Source organism: Capricornis sumatraensis, chromosome 16, assembly GCF_032405125.1.
Source record: "Capricornis sumatraensis isolate serow.1 chromosome 16, serow.2, whole genome shotgun sequence".
In the NCBI taxonomy this organism is placed as follows: Eukaryota; Metazoa; Chordata; class Mammalia; order Artiodactyla; family Bovidae; genus Capricornis; species Capricornis sumatraensis.
The window spans coordinates 82,991,792-83,015,482 of NC_091084.1; the positions used below are offsets into that span (position 1 = coordinate 82,991,792).

Genomic DNA, 23,691 nt, shown 5'->3' on the forward strand with positions numbered 1-23,691 from the left:
GTATCTCTAATTTTCTTGAAGAGATCTCTAGTCTTTCCTATTCTGTTATTTTCCTCTATTTCTTTGCATTGATTGCTGAGGAAGGCTTTCTTGTCTCTTCTTGCTATTCTTGGGAACTCTGCATTCACATGGGAATACCTTTCCTTTTCTCCTTTGCTTTTCACTTCTCTTCTTTTCACAGCTATTTGTAAAGCCTCCTCAAACAGCCATTTTGCTTTCTTGCATTTCTTTTCCATGGGGCTTGTCTTGATCCCTGTCTCCTGTACAATGTCACAAACCTCCATCCATAGTTCATCAGGCACTCTATCTGTCAGATCTAGGCCCTTAAATCTATTTCTAACTTCCACTGTATAATCATAAGGGACTTGATTTAGGCCATACCTGAATGGTCTAGTGGTTTTCCCTACTTTCTTCAATTTGAGTCTGAATTTGGCAATAAGGAGTTCATGATCTGAGCCACAGTCAGCTCCTGGTCTTGTTTTTGCTGACTGTATAGAGCTTCTCCATCTTTGGCTGCATTACCTCTAAATGTGTGTTGCCTCAATTTAAAGTAAATGAATAATGTAAAGAATCTTAATGCCTGATGACCTGATTCTGCATAAGGTGGGCTGTATAACTATTTCACTATATATCACAGTGTAATAATAAGAGAAGTAAAGTGCACAATAAATGTCATGGGATTGAATTATCCCCAAACCATCCCCACTCTCTGTGACCCCATGGGCTGCAGCCCGCCAGGCTCCTCTGTCCATGGGATCCTCCAGGCAAGAACACCGGAGTGGGCAGCCGTCCCTTTCTCCATTTACTGGCGTGTAGCTGCACATGCTGTGTCAGCTCCTGCCGTGCAGCGAACGCACCAGCCATGCACACATGTAGCCCCTCCCTTTGGACTCCTCCCATTCGGGCCACCACAGCGCACTGAGAGGCCCGGGTCTGCGCAGAATGGTCCCGTTAGTTGTCTGGTTTATACACAGTATCGGAATTTCTGCTTTAAGAAAGGGGAGGGCTTCAGTCTTTGCTCGCGTAGCAGCCCCGCATGCAGATCGTACTCTCAGCAAGGGCTCCGATTGGAGTACGCGTACGCATTCTGCCTTGTTGCGAATACAGTTAAGAAATGAAACCGATGCTCAAAGCAGTGATTTACTCTGGCTTGGACGAAAGGGTCATTACGGTTGCTTATTTGTTGTTGAGTCACTCAGTTGTGTCCGACTCTTTACCACCCCATGAACTATAGCCCGCCAGGCTCCTCTGTCCGTTGGATTTCTCAGGCAAGAGTATTGAAGTGGGTTGCTATTTCCTATTATCATCAAAATAAGAAGATAAGATGTAGGCCCTGTTTCTCTAGCTTTTGTAAAACAGGAGGTCGTATCAGATGAGTTTGAGCATCATGTTTTGGGCTGTGATTCTAATGCCTTAATAAATACAAGATCGATCCTGGCTGTCTAAGAACAGTCTATTTCCTTGGAAAAAAATCCTTTAAAAATGTTTCTGTCATTGATGTTAATAAATATATACAGTTTGTATTGTGATTTGCTTCTTTTTCACAATTGTTTTTACATTTATATATTTATAGGTATAACTGTAATTTTCCATGTTGTATAGCAGTTGATTGCATAAATACATTATAATTTATTTCTTCATTCTGCTGTTATTCATTGGTCTGGAGTATGCTGTTCATTCATCCCTTTCACATTACATTTCATTTAGCTCTGAACACTTGTTCATTTACGTTCAGCTAGTCGCTCAGTCGTGTCCGACTCTTTGCGACCCCATGGACTGCAGCACGCCAGGCTTCCCTGTCCATCACCAACTGCCGGAGTCCACCCAAACCCATGTCCATTGAGTCGGTGATGCCATCCAACCATATATGATTGCTAATACACTTGCAACATATTGCTTTTATCTTTTTTGGTTTGTTTTGTTTTTTCTAGATTATTTGAAATTTGCTTACTTCTGTCCACTCTATTGTTCTACAGTTTGGAAGCTTTGCAATCTTGTCTATTATGCCTTCCCAGCTACTCATCAGACATCTGTAAATACTAAAGCTAGTAAGTGTTTGCTTTCCTTCCAAACAGTAGAAGGACTTCTGAAACGCAACTCTGGTTATCCCCTGAAAACCTCTCTTTAACAACTGTCTAGCACAGTCAGAATGCAGTACACTTTTGCTTCATTTCCAAAGGAAAAGTGACTCGATTAGGAATAGTGATTATTATTGATTTACTGAAGTTCTTAGTGCAGAGAAGAAAGGGTTTTACATTAAAACTTTCATGAAGCTTCCAGACATGTGTTTTCCCTACTCAGACGATTTTCTCTTGTGAACATGACTGTATCTGGGTCCAGTTGCTGTAAATATGAATCTTGCCTTATCCTTTTCCCTCTTTAAACTTGTTACTTGGAATGTATCACTCCTCTTCTAATGCACTGGAATTTATCGCAATACTTCTGTCCCCTTATGTGAAACCCTAACTGTATCATTCTGGTTGGAACCTCATTCCTTTAAGAGGAGACAGAGAGCTGAAAGATGATGTTCTTATGCACTGATCTTTTTTCCCTTGTGAAATAACTGAAATTTACATATTTGAGGACATAATTATGCAGATATTTGGGAGAGTCCTGGTAATATGAAAACCCTTTACATGCTGTTCTCGAAGTTATTACCTTTACCAGAGAAAGAAACATTGTTTAGTTAATCACAAAGTATAGTTCAATATTCTTTGGGCTTTTCCTCAAGGTAAATACACAGCTTACATTTTCTCATATGATTCTTTCTGCAGTGAAAGTAAGCTGTTCCATGTGATGGTCTCTGTTCGCCCATGTGCATACAGAAATCAGTATATATTTGCTGATGAATTATATCTGGGATCAGGCTGCCCCATGACTCTGATACAAACATATCTGTATGGTTTTATATACCCTGTCTATGAATGTGGGATCGGGATAAGAAGGGTAAGAATAACGCTTATCTGTTAAAAAATAACCTCTAGATATTCTTTTCAGAATTTTCTGCCTGGTGCTAACATTATTGTCCTGGTTGTTTCTCTTTAAAAACAGATTTCGCTTCCAGTTCTAGTAAGGTGGAGGACTGCATAATCCCTTAGTTACTGAACGCTGACCCTCTCCAGCCGCAAGACCTTATATAGAGCACAGATTTCCAGACTGGTCAGGGAACTGATTTTAAGTTGTCTTTGGGCTACTGTTGTATTTCACTGAAGCTTAAGAGATGGTTTAAATTCCATTCACTCTTCCTAACGTGGGAGGTCACTAGTTCTGGGAAGATCTTTCGTACTCAACAATAGATAGCCACGCTCTGTAAGGACGCGTGTATATATGGGGCCTAGAATAAAATGTGGAATAAAATCTCTAAATGGTTTTGCAAGGCACAAATCTTAAACCTGTGACGTTATCCTGGGGTGTTATCTTTTCATTGACTCCCAGATGTAAACAGCTTACGGTTTATACTACAGAAGTATTTGGGGCCACGGCCTAATTACAACGGTTACCTATGAAACAGATGTTGTCTTTGTTTCACACATGAGGGAGCTAGAGCTTTGGGAGGTATTTTAACAATTTGCCCAGGGGTGCAGAGCCAGTTGGTGGTTAGTTGATAATGCCGAACAAAGAAGAGTGCCTTTCAAAGCTTATGTTTGAAGTCACTCTGTTATTTGATTTCCAAATCATCTTTCTCAGAAGAACTAGTGAAAACCTTTTTGTTAGTGAATGACAAAGATTTCTGAGTAACAGTTTATTTTTTTCCAGGTACTTTAAATCTACTCTCACAGATCGCGCTTCTCTCTGGCCCCAGTGGGTTGTGGGGTTTTGTACGGGCCTGAAAGTCAGTAGCCATTGCTGCAGTCTTGAATGCTTCCCTGCGTCCTATGTGTCTATGCCTCCCGTGTTACCAGAAATGTCCTCTGTTTAACCTTTGTTCTCTTCTAGGTTGTTTCAGAGGAGGTGCTCCTTTTTCAAACAGAGCTATACTTTAACCCTAGGAATATACGTTAGGGTCCTCAGAAAATCCCTCTGGAATGTTCTGCCTCTAGGTGAGTCCAGTAGACCAGATCCTCTGAACGTTAGTTTCACCTTTACTTACCAGACGCTTCTGCAGAAGCATAGATTGTAGAGACTATGACATGACTCGCCTATAAGCATAAGTCCAAACACCAAATTAGCACTTAAAAATATTTTGAGTATGTTTAAAATTTTTTTTAATGTAATATTAATTTTAGAATAAAAACTTTATACAATCTTGTGTACCTAGATTATTCTACAGTAACTGAACTGCAAAGCAAATCGTTAGTCACCTTAGTAAATGGAAGAATCAAGCATGTTATCTTTCGATGTGTTCTCCTTCATAATATTTTTTTCTGATATATTTTATGGTCCAATTCCATGTTAGGGGAGTAAATGACTAAAAAGTTAAGAGAAAACCAGATTTTCATTTTAATACCAACTCACAGACATATATGAAAGGAAAGCCTTTGCAGACTACCTTTGAATACACTCTGCAATTCTGTAGAACTGAGAGACTGAATCCCAAAAGGACATAGTATATGCTACACACTTTTACCATGTCACTGAAATATTCACATTGAGTGCCGTAAACCTGAGGGACAAATCTTAGAGACGACCTGAAAACCACAAGAAAAATCATCCTTGTTTTGTTCTTCAGTCACTCAGTTGTGCCCGACTCTTTGCGACCCCATGGACTGCAGCACGCAGGTTTCCCTCTGCTTCACTGCCTGCTGGAGCTTGCTCAAACTCATGTCCATCGAGTCGGTGACGCCATCCAACCATCTCATCCTCTGTCACCCTCATCTCCTCGCACCTTCAATCTTTCCCAGCATCAGGGTCTTTTCCAGTGAGTTGACTCTTTGCATCAGGTGGCCAAAGTATCGGAGCTTCGCCTTCCACATCAGTCCTTCCAGTGAATAGTCAGGGTTGATTTCCTTCAGGGTTGACTGGTTGGATCTCCTTGCAGACCAAGGGACTCTCCAGAGTCTTCTTCAGCACCACAGTTCAAAAGCATCAAGTCTTTGGTGCTCAGCCTTCTTATGGGCCAGCTTTCACATCCATACATGACCACTGGGAAAACCACAGCCTTGACTACATGGATCTTTGTCACCAAAGTGATGTATCTGCTTTTTAAAGTGTTCCCTAGGTTTGTCACAACTTTTCTTCCAAGGAGCAAGTGTCTTTTAATTTCATAACTGCAGTCACCATCTGCAGTGATTTTTGGAGCCCAAGAAAAAACATCTGTTACTGTTTCCACTTTTCCCCCTTCTGTTTGCCATGAAATGATGGGACTGGATTCCATGATCTTAGTTTCTTGAACGTTGAGTTTTAAGCCAGCTTTTTCGCTCTCCACTTCCACCCTCATCTAAAGGCTCTTTAGTTCCTCTTCCCTTTCTACCATTAGAGTGGTATCTAACCTGCAGGTTAGATAGGCAGGTGTCTAACCTGCATATCTGAGGTTGTTGGTATTCCTTCCAGCAATCTTGATTCCAGCTTGTGATTCATTCAGCCTGGCATTTCACATGATGTACTCTCCATATAAGTTAAGAAAAAAGCAGGGTGACAGTATACAACCTCGATGTACTCCTTTCCCTATTTTGAACCAGTCCATTGTTCCATGTCTGGTTCTAACTATTGCTTCTTGACCTGCATACAGGTTTCTTAGGAGACAGGTAAAGTGGTCTGAGAGTCCCATCTCTTTTAGAATTTTCCATAGTTTGCTGTGATCCACACAGTCAAAGGTTTTACTGTAGTCACTGAAGCAGAAGTAGATTTTTTTTTTAGAATTCCCTTGCTTTCTCTATGATCTGACAGGTGTAATCGACTTGATTTCTGGTTCCTCTGCCTCTTCCAAATCCAGCTTGTACATCTGGAAGTTCTCAGTTCACGTGGTGTTGATGCCTAGCTTGAAGGATTTTGAGCATTACCTTGCTAGCATGAAAAATGAATGCAATCATACACTTGTCTGAACATTCTTTGGCATTGCCCTTCTTTGGGATTGAAATGAAAACTGACCCTTTCCAGTCCTGTGGCCACTGCTGAATTTTCCTAATTTGCTGACATACTGAATGCATCACTTTATCAGCATCATCTTTTAGGATTTTAAATAGCTCAACTGGAATTCCATCACCTCTACTGGCTTTGTAGTAATGCTTCCTAAGTCCCACTTGACCTCACACTCATGACTCTAGGTGAGTGACCACACCATCGTGGTTATCTGGGTCATGAAGACCTGTTTTATATAGTTCTTCTGTGCATTCTTGCCACCTCTTCTTAACACCTAATGCTTTTCTTAGGTCCTTGCTGTTTCTGTCCCTTACTGTGCCCGTTTTGCATGAAATTCTCTCTTGGCGTCTCCGATTTTCTTGAAGAGATTTCTAGTTTATCCCGTCCTATTGTTGTTTAATATATGGAAATAGCTGACGTGGGCTTCTCAGGTGGCTTAGTGGTAAAGAATCTGCTGGCCAAGCAGGAGGTGCAGGTTGAATCCCTGGGTTGGGAAGATCCCTTAGAGAAGGAAATGGCAACCCACTCCAGTATTATTTCCTGGGAAATCTCATAGACAGAGGGGTCTCGTGGGCTATAGACCATGGGGTCACACAGAGCTGAGCACGACTTAGTGGCTAAACAACAACAGCTGACATGAAAAAAGAATTGCGCTTAGAGCAAATGTGCAACATATTTTAACATCATTAGGGTCCCTTTTTTAGAAGTGATGGAGAACTGGTATTTTTTATTGTGGTAAAATGTATGTAAGATGAAATTTACCATTTTTAGGGTAAAATTCAGTGGCATTAAATACAACCACGTTGTTGAACACTGTAGAGCTTCCCCTTAACTTATCTCCACATGGAAAAACCAACGCTAAGGGATTTAGTGATGTTATGGGAAGTACCCGACCCTTAAATAGAAAATAAGATTGGATTTTGTGTACGCACACACACTTTCATTCCTCTATGTTGGCCAATGCTTAGAATAGTGTAAAAATGTTTCACCTAATCCCATGCGGCTCTTGCTTCTCCGTATGCGCCCAGATTAATGGCGACGACTACAGCATTTCTCTTTTGATCATAATTATTACACTGTCTGCACCTACTGTTCTTGAAAAAATGAAGACTAGGCTAACAAAGGCATATGATTAGATTTTTGGCGCATGAATCTTACTGCTACACACACACACACACACCCCCCACCTCCAACACCAGTACACTGGGTCAGATAAGCTTTTGACAACTTTTATTGTTCTTAGGATCCATTTATCTAAGTCTGTTTTACGGGGGACTTTGATACTCGACTAAGGCAAGCATTACAAGTCATCTGTTTCCTAGAGGGTAAAGACCCTATGCTGCACCCATAAATCCCCGTATTGAAAGAGATCATGATATTAAACAGTAGGAAAAGCACCTTGGCCCAGGTTCAGATTCAGGAAGAACTGGTACCAAGGATGCCAAGCCTATCTGCTTTTTGTTTCTCTTCTCTTTAGGAAGTCAGTGTGGCTGATGCTAGTTTCTACAGAAAATGAAATAAAATTGGATCTCAGTCCCTTCATTGCTGACTTTAAGACAACACCGGAAGAGTTAGGATTATTAAATTCTAGTCAGACTGACTCCATACTTAACTTGGAATTGGTACCATGAATTGTGTTGGAAAAACAATGGTTTTACAGACAAAAAAATTGGTATAAACCTTTCCTTAGATATCTGATCACTAAAACTCCTAATTCAGTGAAGGTCCTGATTCAGTGAAGTTATATTTTTTAGACAATTTTAGGGATGTCTTATTAATTTAATGTTTAACTATTAGATAATTCTATTACCCATTTAAAATTTTTAGTTTTACAGAGTAGTTTCAGTGGTAGGTCTTCAGTGATAATAATAGGATTTAATTGATATAAACTTCTGATAAATATTTTCTAAATCTATTTTTTTAATAAAAAATAGGAATATACATGAATGTTTAGTCTCTGTGAATGTGCCAGAGACTAAAATTTAACATATTAATTCCCTGGAGGATACTTTAACTTGTGGGGACTTTCTTTTTATTATTCAGTAAAGTCGAGTCCTAAAAGTATTTTATTATTAAAGAAGGAAATTAGATTTATAGTCTAGAATTTAAGTAACCACCTCCTTAACTGAAATTGAAGGTCTTATTTTCCTTATTTCTGACACGACTCTTCCACACTTGAAATAATTGAAGTGGACAACATGGAATCATCCTGCCACTTTAGAGCAATTTGCTAAAATAGATGAATATTTATCACCATTTCTGATGCTGTCTTCTTTTTCCTAAAAGAGAGAGTCTACCAATACCATAACAAAGATCACTCTGATTTCAGGGACAGTTCTTGTATCAGTTACAAGGATTGAAATGTGCCATCTGTTATTCACTTCCACTTTAAAATTTTATTTATTTATTTTTTATCTGAGTTGATTTACAGTGTTGAGTTACTTTCTTCTGTACCACAGAGAGAATCAGTTATCCATGTACATACATCCTCTGTTTTTTTAGATTCTTTTCCCATACAGATCACTACAGTATTGAGTATGGTTTCCTGTGTGTCAACTGCTTATTGAATGTACATTTTGGATGCAATATCCTTGTGAAAATAGATTTTGCCAAGGTATTTTTCATTTGGATTTCTTTTAAAGTGCTGCTATCTTACTGCCAATAAAATGTTGTGTGTAGTTGTTTACATGATGGGGCTCTACCTTTGGCGTAAACGTGTGTGTGTGTGTGTGTGTGGCCTGCAGCTTCTGCATTGGCAGGTGGATTCTTTACCACTGAGCCGCCTGGGAAGCCACACACACACACACGCACACACACGCACACACGCACGTTCCTTTCTTGTCTAATGATTGAGTTTTTATCATGAAAGGGTGTTGAATTTTGTCAAATCTAACCACTTCTGTCTAGTATAATATTGGGTATTATATGGATATAAGATAGAAGTTTTCCTTCCACCTGGAAACTGATTCAGACCCCTAATTTTTTCAGATAGAAACCCTAAAAGTTATAAGCATACTCACCAGTTTATTCAGTCCTTTTATTAATCTTTGTGAAGCCATCTGGTTTCTCATTAGAATACCAGGACATACAAGAATTTTAAGAATTCTGTATAATTTCTAGGATATCTATATTAGCAACATTTGCCATATAGTATAACCTGAGATTTACCACTCATTGGACAATACTTCCCATGTAATTCCATACACCAAATGAACCTGATCGGGGTCCTCTGAAGTACCCCGAAGTTAGCTATAAGTCAAAAGTGCTTCATTAGAATTTGATTTAATAAGATTTGTCAATAAATATCAAAACGGTTTAGAACACTCAGTCAGATAGGGTTGAAGGTCGTTGTGAATCTTATTTTATTTGGAAATGACCTATCTATTCAATAAACTTTCAACACCTGGCTTAGCACAACCCTAGAAATCCAAGGTACCCAAATGTGGAGAGACTATTTTAGGCAGACATTCCTAAAGCATATCAGACATTCCCAAATCGTCATTATTCCCCAAAATCCTTCTTAGCAGAGTTTATCTGAAGTCTGCTATCTCATTCACCTTTCCTTTCCTTAGCAGTTTCTTCACTCCAGTTCCTTTCCTTGCTGAAGACTTTGTAACAGAGGTGTTATATTAAACCGAGGCATGATGCTTGCTGTTAGTGACTCTTAGACATGCCTATAGTAGTTAGATCGACAAGCAGACATTAACACTAGATATTTGATGCTGAACACTTCCCGGTTCACATGAACCTGAAGCTCATTTCGGTTAATTTCTTTTGGCAGCTTGACCCTTTGCCACTGAGCCACCTGGGAAGCCTTTCATTGTCTTAAAATTATGCTAAGTAATGTCACTTCTAGAAGGGCACGGTTTCCAAGCAATGACTTAAAAACTTGCGGAATTATAAATTAGAAGCAAACACATTTAACAGATTCCAAAAGTCAGAGGCCTTAGATGGTGAACTGACTGTTTTTCTCAAGGAGAGTTTACAGAGGTGTTAAGATAGCATGGAGGTACTGTCTCCAGAAGAGCATAATTTTAGTAAGTGTGTGCACACCTCAGCATGGGTGGGTATAGGGGTAAAACCAACAATGCAAGTGTTGCCATTAAGCAACTGGATTAAGACAAATAAGCCTTGAGAAATGCACCTATTTCCAAACAGTGTGCTATGGCCCCTTGTAAATGAACGGCTAGACTCTTGGCTTTACTCACATAGAGATTTATTTTTTCATTTCGGAAATTAGCAGCTTGAATTTTGAACTTGTTTATTTATTATGATCCTTCAGCACCAAAATCCAGCCAGCCTCCTTGAAAACACTTCCTCTTGTACTTAGGGGAAGTTGTACCCCAGGGGAAGAAATCTCTATGAATCTTCTTTGGGAAGCAGTTTCCCGTAGTCCTTCTCTCTAAGGAAGTGAAGAAGTTCTCATTTTCATCAGTTATTTTGTGTGCACATGAAGAGCTTAGTTGCTAAGACCTCTGTGTGCATTCTGTCTCTAACCCTAATCACTGTTCTCTGAGGTGGGCACTAGGGTCTGAAATGCACAGGTGAGGTAACCGAGCTCCCATTGTTTACGTAACTTCCTTTCTGAGCTCTTTCTACAGCTCCGAATTTAAACAAGTGCATGGAAGGAACCGCTTTTGGGAGTTTGCTTCCTCATGACTCTTCCTTTCCCTCCTTCCCGGCGCTTTCTGCTCCTTCTTTTCTCTTCAGTATTCCACTCGCAGTGGCCCTGGTTAATACGAGGCAGGGAGGCCACAGCTTTTCCCACCATCGCTTCGCATTTCTTTATGATTCCCATTTGGTCTTCTCGATGTTCAGTCCCTTCCTTCGGTCCAGGGATTTCCTGCAGAACCACTGCTCCAGCCTCCATTGGCAGCTGGCAACTTGAAAAATATTCACAGCCTAAAAGTTGAGGGTCATGTTCTATTTGATGGGGATGTTTAGGACTTCAAGCCTGAGAGGCAGTGTCTCAAGAAACCCTGAGAGAACTGCTCCAAGGAGGCAAGCGGGGAGGGGAAGCCGCGTTACACAGAAATTCTGCAGCAGAGGCAGTCGTCTGCATGCCAGAAGACGGGTGTTAATTAAAGGAGAGCCAGATACCTCAAGTCAAGGCATTTGGTGCTTTTCCACGTGTGAGAAGGTGCAAGAGTCTGGGCTCACTACAAGCATCGCCTCGGTGTGCCCCTCACCTGTCTGGGGCCACCATCCTGGGTCTTCCGGGCCTGCGTGCCCTCGGGCCTCCCGGCTCGCTGTCAGCGGGCGCTGCAGCCTCCGCGACACCCTTGGCTTGCTGCCGTGGCAGGGAGTGGTCTGCCTCTCACAGCCCTGGCCGCAGAGCTCCTGTACAGCGCGCTTTCCCGGTGGGGGTCCCCGTGCGCATTATACCCTGTATCCCAGGGTCGCAAGCCCCTTCCCAAGCTGTCCCCTCGGTCATGGCATCAGGCCCTCTTGCTCTTACCTGTGACCAACTCCCCACTTGGCTCCGGTTTTTAGAACCAGGACCTCACCTGGGAGGCTGTGAGCTTTCTCTTTCTCGCAGACCTCCCCGCCCTGACCCGGGGATCAGTCCTGCACCGTCCCCTCGAGTCCTGGGGCCTCGCTAGGGATCGTGTTTGGGGTCTTCCCTTCCGCCCTCTCTCTTTGCTCTAATCTTCCCATCACCGGTGTCAGGACATTTATTCATTTAGGGTGACAAGTTGCCTTCTAAACGGGGACACCTCTGCAAGGGAAAGGAGGTGAAAGCAAAGTCCCACAGGGAGAACAGGCAGGACCATGACCTCACTAGACCCAGAGCCTGAGTTCTGCGCGTAGTTCGACTGGTTCCCGTGGGAGGCTGGGAGAGCTGGCTGACATTTCTGTGCCAGTCTTCGGTTGTTTAGTCGCTCAGCCATGTCTGACTCTTTTTGCGACCCCATGGACTGTAGCCCGCCAGGCTCCTCCGTCCATGGGGATTCTCCAGGCGAGCACACTGGGGTGGGGCACGGTTTCCTCCTCCAGGGGATATTCTGCCCGACCTGGGGGTCGAACGCACACCTCAAGCCCCCTTCTATGCCATTCTTCTGTATAAGATTGGGTTAACGGTAACCTAGAACACCCAGGCCTTGTGAGAAGGAAACGAGTGGACCCATGTGGAGCACTGACAGCAGCGTCTGCTGCCTAGTACTCATTAAATGCATTTCAAGTACAATCGGCACCCATCTTACTTCTATGTTTGTGAACCAATTAACCGTTCTAAGCCTGCGTGAATTGAATGTGACGATGAACACGACCACCCTCCCCACTCCAGACACTGAAACTGCTCCGTGGCGTTTTGAGGGGCCTCCGAAGAGCTCTAGTGCTTTCTGTCTCAACACAGAATTCAGCGAGCCCAAAGTGATAGATAAGAAGTGGTTTATTAGAATAGGATGCGTATGAGGCTGAAAGCAGGTGAGTGACAGGGGGCTGCACCCTGAGAACTTGAATGGGCTACAATTTTATCATCAAAGGGCACACGGAGAGGGCAAAAGAGCCTCTTTCTTCCTCATTCCTGAGTCAATGTCACACTTGCGTCGTCGGCTCCCCCTCCAGGCTGGGCCGCGGCCTTTTCTTGTCCCTACATGGTCAGGCTAGGACGGTCGTGGCACCGTGGAGAAATTGTGTCAGGTCTCGGCACAGTGAGCCTCTGTCGCTTTGGAACGCCGCCTTCCCATACATTATTGTTTCTGTGTGCAGGGGGCTTGTCCTCGGGACCCTTAACTTGCCGAGCTCACTGGGGCAGGGCGTGGGCCTCTGCCACCACTGCTTTAGTTTGGGGCACGCCTTAGGCTTCTTTCAGGGTTTTGTTGCCAAGCAAACCCGGTTGGTTCTGCGGTTAAGCAAACCTACTTTCTTGAGTGACCATTGCCTTGCGGGTCTGCCTTATATTCTCTATTTGCAGTCCCCTCGTGCGGTTAAGTATTGAATCACCTCCCCCATCATCAACACTGCTCTTATAATCTGATTTCGGCTCTTGTCCGGTTGCTAAGCCATGTCCAGCTCAGACCCCATGGACTGCAGCACGCCAGGCTTCTCTGTCCTTCACCATCTCCCAGAGTTTGCTCAAATTCATGCCCACTGAGTCGGTGATGTCTCTTCTTACTCTGCAAATAACTTCTATCTCCAGTCCTCAAGCCTTCCCATCCATCTCCCCATGTTTCTGCTGGTGTTTCTGGTTCTATTAACGTATTAAGCAACATCTCAAAGCTGGAAGACAGTTACTCCTGACACCAGTGACCTAATCAACAGTTACCCTTCAGGAAAGCACAGTGAAACCCGAGGGGCCACAGACCCAGATGTGGTGTGCATGCTCTGCAGGCCACCAGCAAAATATTGGCATTGACTCCTTTAAAGTGTGGTGTAAGGCAAAATCTTGCATCAAGCCTGAGCTAAAAGAGGCTACTGTTTTCCAGGAAGGGTACCATAAGCGATCTTTATTGAGTGTCTCCTGCTTGTAATGAGACGGGCTTAAGAGAAAATAATTCAACCAAGGTCTGAAGCCTCCAAGGTAAATACTACAGATCCGCTCTCCTGGGTGTCCATGTGTTTGTTCTCTGTGTCTGTGTCTCTGTAAATGTTTTGCAAAGAGATAGCTAATAAGAATCTACTGATAGCCCAGGGAACTCAGTGCTCTGTGGTGAAGGAAATCGGAAAAGACGGGGTATATGTCCACAAACAGCTGATTCTCTGTGCTGCACAGCAGAAACTAACAGCATTGCAAAGCAACTCTACTCCAATGAAAGTTAATTAAGAAAACAGATTCCCTCTCCACAGAAAGCCCACTTTTCTTATTGTCTGTCAAAGTTGCCAGCCAGTGGGATGCTCAGAATGTCTTCAGGGTTTTTTGTTCGGTTGCTAAACATTTAACTATGAGGATGCCTCCCCTTAGAATTTGACTGTTACTCTGATGCCATAGTGAAAAAGTGCTGGACACAATCACGCAGTTATTTCTTTGGGAAAATGTACTCATGGACACACATGCATGCAGACACACTTGCCTTGTGTGTGTTTGTGATCAGCTGTGTCCAACTCTTGGCAACCCCAGGGAATACAACGCGCCAGGCTCCTCTGTCCACGGGAGTTTTCAAGCAAACACTGGAGTGGGTTGTCGTCTCCTACTCCAGGGGATCTTCCTGACCTGATCAAGCCCACATCTCCTGAGCCTCTCGCTTTGGCAGGTAGACTCCGCCACTGCGCCATGTGGGAAGCCACGGCATGTACATGTTAGCAAGTCGAATATTCTATCTAAAGTAGAGACCTATTTCCCAATGGATATTTTTTTTAGCCTGGACTTTGCAATGTTAATTTGAAACTAAAATTATGTCCATTTTAGAGTTGTAAAAACTGAGATTCCCACTACTAGGTCATACAACTAGTAAGTGGTCAAATCTGGATTTACACCTGGCTTCCCCATGGTACTTAAACTCTATCCATTGTGATTTATTCCATATATTGCTATATAAATCAATGACTTAAAAAAATGTTGAACATTAAAGTAGATATCCCAAGCAGCATCTGAACTCACAAGCTGTATAAGTTGTTGGCAGGATTAAGCATGTTAACAAATTCACAGAAAGTAGACAGTGCTTGGCACATAGCTGTGAATACTCGATAAATGACGCGTGGTATTGTCCTAGAATGTGGCTAATGTTATCCTCCTCCCATGAGAGATCGGTGCTCCGTCCAGAATGCGGGTGTCCAGGGCTGAAGAGGGCCGCATAATACATGCGTGCACGTGAAAGGGAGGAAGGGGCCGTCTGCACTGCTGCAGAGTGAGGGGCTGTGCCCAGGCTTCGTACAGTGGTCTGACGATGCCTGCCACTTCAACATCAAGCGGCAGGAAGCGGTGTAAAACCTCTGCCCCGTTGGTGGAGAGCTGTTTTGATATCTAGACAAAGTGGAACCCTTTCGTTGCGCTGGAAACAAAAAGCCATTATTAGTTAGCAATAAAAGGGAAAGCATCAACATTTTGGGTTTCTTTCCTCTGATAGCCATCAAGACCCCGGATGGCCTCCCGAGAAGCTGATGGAGCAGAGCTGCGGGCAGCCCGCGCGGGTGAGGCCCGCGGGCGCCCCGGGGAAGCGGCGGCGGGGGGCAGCTCCGCCTGCCCCCGGTCACAGAACCACCCGGAGGTGCTGCAAGTCCTCGGGGTAAGTCAGGCTCCGTTGGTACATTTCTTCAAGAGGGAAGGCGATGACCATCGCGTGGGGAACCTTGTTTATGTCTCCATGGGGGTTTCTGAGTTCCTCATCACTGGATCGGTAATGTGGTTTAAGAAGACGGGGGCATATTTTGCCCCTGGAGAGGAGAAGCGCGGAGGCATGCCCTCACGGTGGGAGACACCCCGTCGGGGCTGGAGAACGGGCTTCACCGAACTGCGGCCCGAGGCAGGCGGGGAGGCTAGTGGGCCGGTCTGTGCTCAGCCGTGTCTGCTTCACTCTGTGCTGTTCCGAAGGGAGTCTGTGAGGATGGACTCGCTGGGGCGGGAGAGGGGACGATGAGCGTTGCTGTCGGAATCAGTGGGCATCGCAGGGACAAAAGCCTTCCAGAGCAGACTCTTGCCCAGTTAATCTAGGCTTGATTTTTGACCATTTCAAGCACTGATATCTCCTTTTTGAGGAAAATTAAAGTGATCTCTTCTCCAAGTACCATGTGATGTCACTTATGTGTGGAGAGTAAACCATGACGCCAATGAGCCTGCTAGGAAACAGAAGCGGATACAGATAGACTCGTGATTGACAAGGGCTGGGGGGCGGGGAGGGGTGAGCTGGGAGCCGGGGTGAGCAGACGCAAACTATGACGTTAATATGCATGTAGGGTGGGTAAACATGGTCCCACTGTAGAGCAGAGGGCTATATTCAATATCCTGCAGTAAACCACGATGGGAAAGAAAAAATTAAGTAAAGCGACCTCTCCCCAGTGTGGACCAGCACGTGGTCATTCACGCTTGCTCTTTTTCCCTCCTTTTGCAGGCGGTCCAGATCCTGAATGGAGCAGTAATTCTGGCTCTGGGTGGCTTCATGTATTCCGTACAAAACTTGTCCCATCCCTCCAGTTACTTCTTTTTCTCGGTTGTTTACACAGGTTATTCCACATGGGGGGCTATATTTGTGAGTAGTCAAATTCCGCTGACTGAATCTCATTTCTTAGCTGCCACTACTAGAAAAGTACTTTGGCAACTTTTCCCTCACATTTTAGGAGTGGCTTGGTAAATGTGGGATTTTGAGGCAAAGAATGGACTGGAGTTTTGAGAATGCCATGAACATGTAAAGAATTCCATTTATCAAAATTAGACTCGTGGAACTAATATTACGTCAAAATAGACATTTGTATGTCCATATAGACATTCAGATGTATAAAAGATTTTTAGAACACCTAGTCCAATAAATGAAACACATTGTCTGAAGCTTGGGTAAGAATATGAGAATGATATTAAATATAAGTGAATATTATTTATATTTAATGTAAGCACAAGCAGAAAGATAATTATATTACATTGAATATGTGTATTGTTATATGTCAAACGGGGCATATCCATATAACCTGTAAAAGGCCAGATACAAAACAAAATGAAAGTCTTACACACGTATGCAAAATTTAAAGTCATTTAAGATTGTACTTGTATTAAATAATGGGTAAAATCAAGTGTGATTTGTGCTCTCGAATGGGACTTTGAGAGGCTTTGTTACTGCTGGTCGTTATCTGCTAATTAAGACTGCACATCCCTTTCTCTGCTTCACTCCCTATTTTCGAACAGTTCCTTGTTTCGGGAATTTTATCTGTCTTAGCCGGGAAAAAACCCACAAAAACACTGGTAAGTGGCCATTCGCCCTCTTTCTCTGCGATCACAGGAGCAGAAACAACTCATCCATTAGCGATAGGAGAGTAGAGGTTGGTGAGTCCAGCCGAGACCCTGAGCCTTGGGGTGGCGCGCTTTGGCTCACTGATGTCTCTCTAGGACCTAGGCTGTAGCTGGGCGTGTGAAGCCCTTTCCGTGGCTGCTCACCTAGATGAGCTGGAGCCCTAGGAGCGCAGCATGCGCTGCCTGTCTGAAGCGATGACCTCCTCTTCTCTTGCAGCTGGAGAGCAGTTTGGGGATGCACTCTGCCAGTGCCACCGTCGCAGTAGTGGGGATTGTTTTTCTCGCAATGAATTTATTTGCTAACGACCCATTACTCAAGGGCTGTCAGTCTTCCCAGCCACCTGCCTTGTGCACTTACATGGAGGCCTCTTCAAACGTATGTCTTATAAAATTATGTATAATTATGAAGTACTTCAGCAATCCAAAGTATACAGGACTAATAATCAGGCACCCTGCTGCCTTGGTTTGAATCTTGGTTCTGCCACTTAGTAGCTTTGCTTTGAAGGAGCAAATAAGATAACCTCTTTGTGTTTCAATTTTATCATCACTGAAATGAGGATGGTAATAGATTAAATTATTATATGTAAAGATTATGTAAATTAATATTTGATAAGTAATGAACACAGTGCATACTGTATTAGATTATTATTACATGCTGCTGCTACTGCTAATGGGCTTCCCAGGCGGTACCTGTGGTAAAGAACCCACCAGTCAATGCAGGAGATATGAGATGCAGGTTTGATCCCTGGGTGGGGAAGATCCCCTGGAGGAGGGCATGGCAACTCACTCCAGTGTTCTTGCCTAGAGAATCCCATGAACAGAGGAGCCTGGTGGGCTACAGTCCATGGGGTTGGAAAGATTCAGATAGGACTGAAGCGCATTAGCATGCAGCACGCGCTGCTACTGATACTGTTACATTCCCCAGAGAGATTACATTTAAAAAGTTTGATTTCACAGTTTTCTTAATGAAACTAACTTGGGAGATTTACAGTTTTCTCTGTGGTCTGGGATTTTCAAACAGTGACTCACTGAAGCTTTGAACGGCTTTTCTTTTGAATTTATTTGAGTGTGGTATTTTAAAAGGGAAAATCTTTAATAGCCTTTCCAAAGTATTTTTTTGGCTTGTGTTTACGTGTTCTCCCTCTTCTACAGGCAACTGAGAGATTAATATTTTCCTCCAGGTTGTTTATTTTCCCATGATTTGTGAGCTGTTTTTTGCTGGCTTAATCTTCCTGTTTGCTGACACTGCTCATGGAAGTCTGAGTCCTAATGTTCTCCATTATATTTTTAATAATCCAAGTTTGTATCTATATGGGTTTGATTGTGTGTGTGTGTGTGTGTGTGTGTGTGTATTTTGGAAGTATTTCTCTCCAGAGCGGTCAGCATTTGCTCCTTCTAGGTGCCTCACCGATGTCGAAGGAGCCAGTAATTCTGTGTCTCGCTCTTCAGCTCACTCTTTAGTTTGTCGGCATAGTGCAAATGCCTAAGCCCCCAGGACGTACAAGCAAAGAACTGATGAGAGGGCCCCTTCTGCTCCTTTTGCTAAGCTGCCTATACATCTCCTGGGTTTACTGCTCTTCCAGCTGGTGGATGTTAATGGTAACGTCAGCACTTTCCCCACTATAGCTGTTTCACATAGCTTGATGCAGAAGGACCTGTGTCTCTCTTTCCAGGAAAAAGGTTTGCAGGCTTTTAGATGGGCCTTGTGCCTCATGTAGTGTGTTGGTGTGTGGCCGTGTATTAAATCTAACTGTGCCTCACTCTGCCCTGTTTTATGGAGGGTAGGGGTTATAGTTTGGTTTCCTGCTGGCCTTTCTGTCTCCTCTGAGCGTTTCTACTGGATCTAATCTGCAGCATCATACCCTCTAGGGTCTCATATCACTGATGCTGGTCCTCACCTTGCTGGAATTGTGCATAGCCTGCTCTGTCGTAGCCCTGTGGCTAAAAGCAAACTGCTGCCATTTAAAAAAGGTGGGTTTGTTTAAATGACTGAAAATTCACATGATCTGCACCTTCCCTCTAGGGTTTAAGATTGTCCCTGACTTTTGGAACTGGATAGAAACTTTCATATGATAATGATTTGTGGGGTTCCTGGAGTTATAGCTCGTACAAATGTTAGACTTGGCATGAAGGTTGGAAAAGAATTCTAACCTAAAAATACAAGAGGAAGCAGTGTATTTCATCTTTAAGAGCATTTTAAAAAATTAATTTTTACTTTTTATACAATGTTTAAAGATGACATTCATTTTATAATTATTGCAAAATGTTGGCTGTATTCCCTGAGCTGTGTAATTCATCTTTGAGCCTGTATTATACCCAATAGTTGGTACCTCCCACTCCCTCCCCTCTATATAACCTGCCCTCCCCTCCCTCCCCTCCCTCCCCTCCCTCCCCTCCCTCCCCTCCCTTCCCTCCGTCCCCTCCCACCCCTCCCACCCCTCCCTCCCCTCCCTCCCCTCCCTCCCCTCCCTCCCCTCCCTCCCCTCCCTCCCCTCCCTCCCCTCCCTCCCCTCCCTCCCCTCCCTCCCCTCTATATAACCTGCCCTCCCCTCCCTCCCCTCCCTCCCCTCCCTCCCCTCCCTCCCCTCCCTCCCCTCCCTCCCCTCCCTCCCCTCTATATAACCTGCCCTTTCCTCCCTCCCCTCTATATAACCTGCCCTCCCCTCCGTCCCCTCCCTCCCCTCCCTCCCCTCCCTCTCCTCCCTCCCCTCCCTCCCCTCCCTCCCCTCCCTCCCCTCCCTCCCCTCCCACCCCTCCCTCCCCTCTATATAACCTGCCCTCCCCTCCCTCCCCTCCCTCCCCTCCCTCCCCTCTATATAACCTGCCCTCCCCTCCGTCCCCTCCCTCCCCTCCCTCCCCTCCCTCTCCTCCCTCCCCTCCCTCCCCTCCCTCCCCTCCCTCCCCTCCCTCCCCTCCCACCCCTCCCTCCCCTCTATATAACCTGCCCTCCCCTCCCTCCCCTCCCTCCCCTCCCTCCCCTCCCTCCCCTCCCTCCCCTCCCTCCCCTCCCTCCCCTCCCTCCCCTCCCTCTCCTCCCTCCCCTCCCTCCCCTCCCTCCCCTCTATATAACCTGCCCTCCCCTCCCTCCCCTCCCTCCCCTCCCTCCCCTCCCTCCCCTCCCTCTCCTCCCTCCCCTCCCACCCCTCCCTCCCCTCTATATAACCTGCCCTCCCCTCCCTCCCCTCCCTCCCCTCCCTCCCCTCTATATAACCTGCCCTCCCCTCCCACCCCTCCCTCCCCTCCCTCCCCTCCCACCCCTCCCTCCCCTCCCTCCCCTCCCTCCCCTCCCTCCCCTCCCACCCCTCCCTCCCCTCTATATAACCTGCCCTCCCCTCCCTCCCCTCCCTCCCCTCCCTCCCCTCTATATAACCTGCCCTCCCCTCCCACCCCTCCCTCCCCTCCCTCCCCTCCCACCCCTCCCTCCCCTCCCTCCCCTCCCTCCCCTCCCACCCCTCCCTCCCCTCTATATAACCTGCCCTCCCCTCCCACCCCTCCCTCCCCTCCCTCCCCTCCCTCCCCTCCCTCCCCTCCCACCCCTCCCTCCCCTCTATATAACCTGCCCTCCCCTCCCTCCCCTCCCTCCCCTCCCTCCCCTCTATATAACCTGCCCTCCCCTCCCACCCCTCCCTCCCCTCCCTCCCCTCCCACCCCTCCCTCCCCTCCCTCCCCTCCCTCCCCTCCCACCCCTCCCTCCCCTCTATATAACCTGCCCTCCCCTCCCTCCCCTCCCTCCCCTCCCTCCCCTCCCTCCCCTCCCTCCCCTCCCACCCCTCCCTCCCCTCTATATAACCTGCCCTCCCCTCCCACCCCTCCCTCCCCTCCCTCCCCTCCCTCCCCTCCCTCCCCTCCCACCCCTCCCTCCCCTCTATATAACCTGCCCTCCCCTCCCTCCCCTCCCTCCCCTCCCTCCCCTCTATATAACCTGCCCTCCCCTCCCACCCCTCCCTCCCCTCCCTCCCCTCCCACCCCTCCCTCCCCTCCCTCCCCTCCCTCCCCTCCCACCCCTCCCTCCCCTCTATATAACCTGCCCTCCCCTCCCTCCCCTCCCTCCCCTCCCTCCCCTCCCTCCCCTCCCTCCCCTCCCACCCCTCCCTCCCCTCCCTCCCCTCCCTCCCCTCCCTCCCCTCCCACCCCTCCCTCCCCTCTATATAACCTGCCCTCCCCTCCCTCCCCTCCCTCCCCTCCCTCCCCTCTATATAACCTGCCCTCCCCTCCCTCCCCTCCCTCCCCTCCCTCCCCTCCCTCCCCTCCCTCCCCTCCCTCCCCTCCCACCCCTCCCTCCCCTCTATATAACCTGCCCTCCCCTCCCTCCCCTCCCTCCCCTCCCTCCCCTCCCTCCCCTCCCTCCCCTCCCACCCCTCCCTCCCCTCTATATAACCTGCCCTCCCCTCCCTCCCCTCCCTCCCCTCCCTCCCCTCTATATAACCTGCCCTCCCCTCCCACCCCTCCCTCCCCTCCCTCCCCTCCCACCCCTCCCTCCCCTCCCTCCCCTCCCTCCCCTCCCTCCCCTCCCACCCCTCCCTCCCCTCTATATAACCTGCCCTCCCCTCCCACCCCTCCCTCCCCTCCCACCCCTCCCTCCCCTCCCTCCCCTCCCACCCCTCCCTCCCCTCCCTCCCCTCCCTCCCCTCCCACCCCTCCCTCCCCTCTATATAACCTGCCCTCCCCTCCCTCCCCTCCCTCCCCTCCCTCCCCTCCCTCCCCTCCCTCCCCTCCCACCCCTCCCTCCCCTCTATATAACCTGCCCTCCCCTCCCTCCCCTCCCTCCCCTCCCTCCCCTCTATATAACCTGCTCTTCCCACCCCACTGATAACCACCAGTTTGTTCTCTACATCTGTGAGTCTGCTTCTTTTTTTATTGTTTTCATTTGTTCGTTGCATTTTCTAGAGTCCACATGAATGGTATCATGCAGTATTTATCCGCTTCTGTCTAACTTCTCTCACTCAGCATAATGTCTCCCCAATCCATCCATGCTGCTGCAAAATGGCACCCTTTTGTTCCTTTTCATGGTTTGCTGGTAGTCCGGTGAATGTGTCTATACGGTATGTGAATGTCTATGGATGTGCGTGTATCTCTAGGGATGTAGCTCTGTGTTCTTTCTCCGTTCATCTGTTGATGGACACGTGTGTTGCTTCCATTTCTTGGCGATGGTAAATGATGCTACTATGGACGTTAAAGCGCGTGTATCTCTTTGAGTTAGCATTTGGGGTTTTGGGGGCTGTATACGCAGGAGCAGAACTGCTCAGTCATGGTGGGTCTGTTTTTATTTCTTTGAGAAACCTCCATACTGGTTTCTGCGGTGGCTGTACCGATTTACCTTCCCATCGACAGCGGAGGCTGTAGGAGGGTTCCCCTTTCTCCACACCCTAACCCACATGTCTTACTTGGAGACTTTTTGATGACATTCTGACAGGCATGAGGTGGTATCTAGTTGTGGTTAGGGTTCGCATGTCCCTGAGGATTAGTGATGCTGAGTGTCTTTCCATGTACCTGTTGGTCATTTGTTTTTCCTGTTTGGAAAAATGTCTACACAGTTCTTCTGCCCACTTCTTAATTTTCGTTTCTTTTGATGTTGAGTTGTATGAGCTATTTATATATGTTGGATATTAATTCCTTATTGGTCATATCATTTCTAAATAGGAGCATACATTTTTCACATGGATAGAATTAAATTATTATTTTTTAAACTTGTCACTTTCTAGTTATACTTCCAGGAAAACCCACAAATTCTTTCTGGATTTGGGCTATCTTAATTTTAAACTGAAAATGTCCTTGTCCATTTTTTTTTCTTTACACTTTTTATTTTGTGTTGGCATATAGCCAGTTAACAATATTGTGATAGTTTCAGGTGAACAACAGAAGGACTCAGCCAGACATATACTGTTTTTGTTCATTTCTAATGCTTGCTATAAGGACTCTGTATACAATATTTGAGCGCAGTGATAATCAGTGAATGAGTATTGTTGGCGTTGATCATGATGATAATTGGAAGGAGAGGGCCGTGTTGATCCTGTTCCTGGAGTTTGACATTGTTTTATTTTCCAGGCAGTTTCCTCCCTTTCTAATCCTGGGGAACCAAGAATGCCTCCAAATGAAAGCAAGGAAATTCAGTCTTGAGTCTCCAGTGAGTCAGTGCTCCACCCAGGAACTCCAGAGAGCACGAGCCTGTGAACCACGTCTCTGCCGTCGTGGTGCCCATCGAGAGAAACCTGGGCTCGATCCTTTCTGTCCTGACTGTACACGCCCTCATAAGTCCTGGGAATAGAAGGACAAGTGTGCTTCTTTAGGCGCCCTTTCTTTTGTACCTGCTATGATCACCACGCTAAAATTGTTCCCAGAAATCAGTTCTCTTTCTTCTTACCTGCCTGCTTCATTGTCTTCTAAGGTTTAAAAAAGGCAGAGAGAATACTTCTTATTTCATGTATTCTTTCTAAACTCCAACCTCCAACCCCAGTGAGAAGGAAAAATAAGTGAGACATTTCCCATTACAGAAAAATGCTTCTTGACTTTAGTTGACACCAACATTGCAAAAACTGTCCAAAAAATAACCAAAATAACATTAAGATAAATTTTTACTATATTTGAGGTAGGAGGGTCAAGTCTTGAAGTCTTTTTTTCAGTGAACTGCTGAAATTCACACATGTCCAGATACAAAAATGATGCCTTAGATGGGGGTCTTTGACAGCAAAATCAATATTTGTCCTTCAAAGGACAGTGAGAATCTGTAATGCAGAGAAGAAAGAATTAAAGCTTTAGAATGTTACAAACCTGAGTGCAAATTCTGATACTGTCTGTGT

General features: G+C 45.9%; 2 protein-coding genes across 2 annotated transcripts; both read left to right on the top strand.

Annotated features, from left to right (window-relative positions):
* The first annotated feature begins 2,796 nt into the window (after positions 1 to 2,796).
* Positions 2,797 to 11,572, top strand: LOC138092318 (oocyte-secreted protein 2-like). The gene is given in 4 exon segments (XM_068988094.1): positions 2,797 to 2,946; positions 3,937 to 4,040; positions 7,496 to 7,640; positions 11,558 to 11,572. Coding segments are annotated over 4 exon segments (414 nt in total).
* A 3,466-nt stretch (positions 11,573 to 15,038) lies between these two features.
* On the top strand, positions 15,039 to 18,883 carry MS4A3 (membrane spanning 4-domains A3). The gene is made up of 5 exons (XM_068988095.1): positions 15,039 to 15,182; positions 16,005 to 16,061; positions 16,790 to 16,846; positions 17,112 to 17,270; positions 18,764 to 18,883. Exons 1-5 carry the CDS (start codon positions 15,039 to 15,041, stop codon positions 18,881 to 18,883), a joined length of 537 nt encoding a protein of 178 aa, XP_068844196.1.
* Positions 18,884 to 23,691: the final 4,808 nt, after the last annotated feature.

Bases quoted from the DNA above. Each gene is read 5' to 3' on its own strand.
- MS4A3 (XM_068988095.1), top strand. From the start codon at position 15,039: ATGGCCTCCCGAGAAGCTGATGGAGCAGAGCTGCGGGCAGCCCGCGCG. The intron at 15,183-16,004 runs GTAAGTCAGGCT...CTCCTTTTGCAG, and splicing joins AGGTGCTGCAAGTCCTCGGG to GCGGTCCAGATCCTGAATGG. The intron at 16,062-16,789 runs GTACAAAACTTG...ATTTTCGAACAG, and splicing joins TGGGTGGCTTCATGTATTCC to TTCCTTGTTTCGGGAATTTT.